Source organism: Cryptotermes secundus, unplaced genomic scaffold (genome assembly GCF_002891405.2).
Source record: "Cryptotermes secundus unplaced genomic scaffold, Csec_1.0 scaffold1228, whole genome shotgun sequence".
In the NCBI taxonomy this organism is placed as follows: Eukaryota; Metazoa; Arthropoda; class Insecta; order Blattodea; family Kalotermitidae; genus Cryptotermes; species Cryptotermes secundus.
Window position 1 is genome coordinate 409,888 of NW_019745102.1, and position 3,710 is coordinate 413,597.

Genomic DNA, 3,710 nt, shown 5'->3' on the forward strand with positions numbered 1-3,710 from the left:
AACATTTTAGAGGGCTACAATGCCTCAAACTTAACATTCAAATAGCTAACAGCTGCTTCCTTGATCAGCGTAGTCTTCTGACTATTCAAACGAGGGCAGTCCATTCCTCCAGAACTTAAATGAACTTCTACCACAATACATAGCATCACGTAACAGAAGGAAACTCTTCCGTGTTGTCGTAATTTGCATTAATTTCTGCATCTAGCTCCAGTTAACTTCCACACCTTCCAAACTTGAAATGATTACTAAAGCCATCATGAACTTAAATTGTTTTAATACAAAATGTCACATTACAAACAATTCCTATCCTCAGATCTACCTATTAAAGAAGTGTACATTATGAAGGTTAAACATGTTTTATTTAAAACAGAATAGTACTAACTGAAAAAAAAAACATGCTGAATCTTTTGGCAGAGAGAACCAAATATTTTTTTCAGTGATGCGAGCCTGCCACTGAATGCAAGCTGCCTACAGTTGCAAGCTTATATAAGTACCACTTAAATCTAACGTCCACTGGTTTTTGAAATGAGAACTCCTTTCTTTGAAACTCACAAAACTTTCTTAACTAAATATAAGTGTCTATTTGGTAAATTACAGTTATGATATCCTCTTCCCCCCCCAGGTGTACCAGATGATTAAAACACAGAACAGAAATTAACATAAAAAAAATCACATATTTTCCACAAAGACTGCATAGTGTGAAACTAAGGACAAAGAATCTGAAGCATGTCTGAGGCTGATATTTCCGTAATTTTTCAACAAAAACAAGTTATATTTCCAAGTATTGGGGTATTGTAACTTGCATTTTCTTCTATATTAACTTCCAAGAAAATGTGTGATTTTGTGTCGCAGAGAATACTTGACAATCCATATACCATACTTCCATGATGAGAAAAAAAATGTACACAGTTAAATGACAAGGAATGTGAACAGCGACGCTTGACTGGCACTGGTTCAAACTTGGGGGGGGGGCAAGTCCACAGTGTCTAGCATAGTCTCTCTGATGTTTTAAACCTGCCAAATATAAAATCGGCCCCATTGTGTTTCAGGCCCAAATACATTTCCACTTTCATTTTATGCAACATCATTCAAAAGCCTCCTGTCTGCTCTTGGTACACCTCAATTACATCATCATTCTCCATCTCCAGCTGTTTAGGTGTTTCATCATCATTTATTCGTCGCCCATCAAATAAAAACCTAAGTGACGTGACAGGAACGCCCTGCAAGCAAGATTAACGATTAGATAAAGAATGAATGTATGCTTATTTCAACAGATCCTTTAAACATATGTAACAATCTGTTAGAAACTACACCTATGTTAATTCGACATTCTGAACAATGTCAATATTGAATTCTTTTAAAATGTTCTGAAACTGAATCCTAATCATATGCAAGAAAGGAAGGTTTCCTCCAATAGGCCCGTTACTAGGAACTATTCTCAATCAATGACATCACAATATGTTCCAAGCAGGGAATATACATTCCAACAAATCAGAAGTGAACAGCAGGAGATAAGTAAAGACCCTACAAAACATGGCTGGACATTGCCACCCTTACAAATTGTCATAGTATGCACTGTAATATGGATACTGCATACATATAATCTTAAACCAGTCGATTTCCAGACACAGCTCATACAAGTGCTATAATGGAAAACAGAGCAGTAATAAGACAGTACTGTCTTCTGGGATGTGACATATTGTAAAGTGGACCAGTATTTCATTAAGGTACATACTATCTCTTGCAAGCTCAAAGAGCAAGTCAGGTAAGAAGGCAGAGTTCTCCAAAACACAGTAACCTTCCTTTACACATATATAAATATTGCAAACTCTACCTCACCTTTTTAAAAGAAACGTTACAACTGCGTAAAATTTCCACTTGGATAGTACATATTTGAACACTAAACTTCCCTTTCATTAGCAACTAAAAACATTCCAATTGCTGAACCATCTTAGTTATACAAGCAAAGAATGATAAACTCTTCTGCCTGGTTGGGAGTCTGGGTGAACTACACAACTAGTGTAGCCACTAAGGCAAAAATAAAAATAGTGCAAACATGAACAGTAATCAGCATTCTAAAACTCTCTTGCTGTCATACACCAAACCCTTGATATAACCACTAATATTAAACATCCCTAACACTGCCCAACTAATGACTATAAGTCCTCTCGGTTGATGTGTCCATAACAAGTATTATTTGCAATGATAGCAAGATTTCATTCTGACATTCCTTCGGGGTTGTTCAATTCCGAAGAATATACGTCAGTTCTTCAATATAATACTTCCCTTGTTCCCTTAACGTTAGCTATATCAGATCACTATTCTATAACCATACATATTAAAACAAAGAACATTTCCTTAACAGTTGTTTCGATTGCAACAGGGTTTCTGTAACTCACCACACGTTCACTGTATGACTTTTTCAGTTTCCCCATCTGGGTGGTCATCTTAACTCTGAAGTGGATTTCGTTTGAATCCTAAAAAATCGAATTCGTACAATACTTAACGCATACACAAAACGTTCAAAAACAATTCCTTAGACACATAAATAAAAAATTTCATTCTGGCCAACACACTTAAATACTATTTAATGTTATGTAACCAATTTACTTACATTTCCAACTACCTTCAACTTGATGTATTCTGAATTTGTGTCCCCTGGACCGGCGTCAGGCTTCTGTTCCTGGAAAGTATGTTCTAATTATGCACCCATTCTCAAAATCGTGTACACTTTTTCATATTTGCAATAAAGCCAATCATGAACATATTTACAAGCCATACAAAACAGTTATGAACATTTTTACCTGATTATCAGACATTTTTCACACCACACGCCACAAGCTGCACAACTACCCAATATGGCGCCAAGCTTTGTCAAAATCACAGCCTTCCAAAGTGGACATTCCTATGAACTCGACAACGTAATTTCGGAGTACATTTAGAAACGTCATATATAATTCGGGGTTACAAACTGAACAAAGTAATTGGTAGATTTAAATGTTAAAATTTGTAAGTATTGAAACTATAAAATTTTAAGGCCGAAGACCTCAGCCATGAATTCAAAAGCCTTATAGAACGAAACAAATGCTTGTCTAAATTTCTTATTGACATGAAATTAATAAATATTAGTCATTTCTATTTAAATGGAAGCTCATTTACGTTCACAAAATGCCGGAGTCTCTCATGTTTCATATGGATCACTCCTACGGTACAGAGCCTTCTAAATAAATCAACATTTTTTGTTCTCACGGCGTGGGCTATGAAGTTACTGTTTGCATGTACACGTAGTGCCATGCATCCGGATAGAACGTTGGCACTGTTTCAGAGTATCCTGTTGCCTCCATCTTCAGGGTGTAATGTAGAGGAACCAAACTCGAATTGGCTTACTCTTAGGCCGCAAAAATGAAGAAAGTAACTTCCTCGAAACATAAGAAAACACTGCTAAGATGGGACCGAACTTGTGCCGCCTGTCTTTCTTGGGAAGGTAGTTCTTGTTGTCGTCCTATGTTTGTTCATAGCGTGCTGTGTTGTTTGTACACACTCATATATTTCTTCAGAATGGAGGAAGATTGAACATGGAGTGCCCAAGGGATCTATACTTGGACCAATGCTTTTTCTTTTGTACATAAATGACCTACTTAAAGTAGTCAATTATAACTCTAAACCAGTCATGTTTGCTGATGATACCAGCATTATTGTTAGTAATCCTA

At 36.3% G+C, this 3,710-nt stretch overlaps 1 protein-coding gene across 2 annotated transcripts; it reads right to left on the reverse strand.

Moving 5' to 3' along the window:
- Positions 1-254: 254 nt before the first annotated feature.
- Positions 255-2,881, reverse strand: LOC111875032 (small ubiquitin-related modifier). Of its 2 annotated transcripts, none has more exons than XM_023871051.2 (4): positions 2,805-2,881; positions 2,615-2,683; positions 2,400-2,477; positions 255-1,220 (listed from the first exon to the last, which is right to left on the reverse strand). In XM_023871051.2, exons 1-4 carry the CDS (start codon positions 2,817-2,819, stop codon positions 1,089-1,091), a joined length of 294 nt encoding a protein of 97 aa, XP_023726819.1. In that variant the 5' UTR covers positions 2,820-2,881; the 3' UTR covers positions 255-1,088. The 2 variants fall into 2 exon arrangements, with proteins under 2 accessions (XP_023726819.1, XP_023726820.1); XM_023871052.1 differs by having other exon boundaries at positions 2,615-2,677; positions 2,805-2,874.
- Between the last annotated feature and the right edge of the window lie 829 nt (positions 2,882-3,710).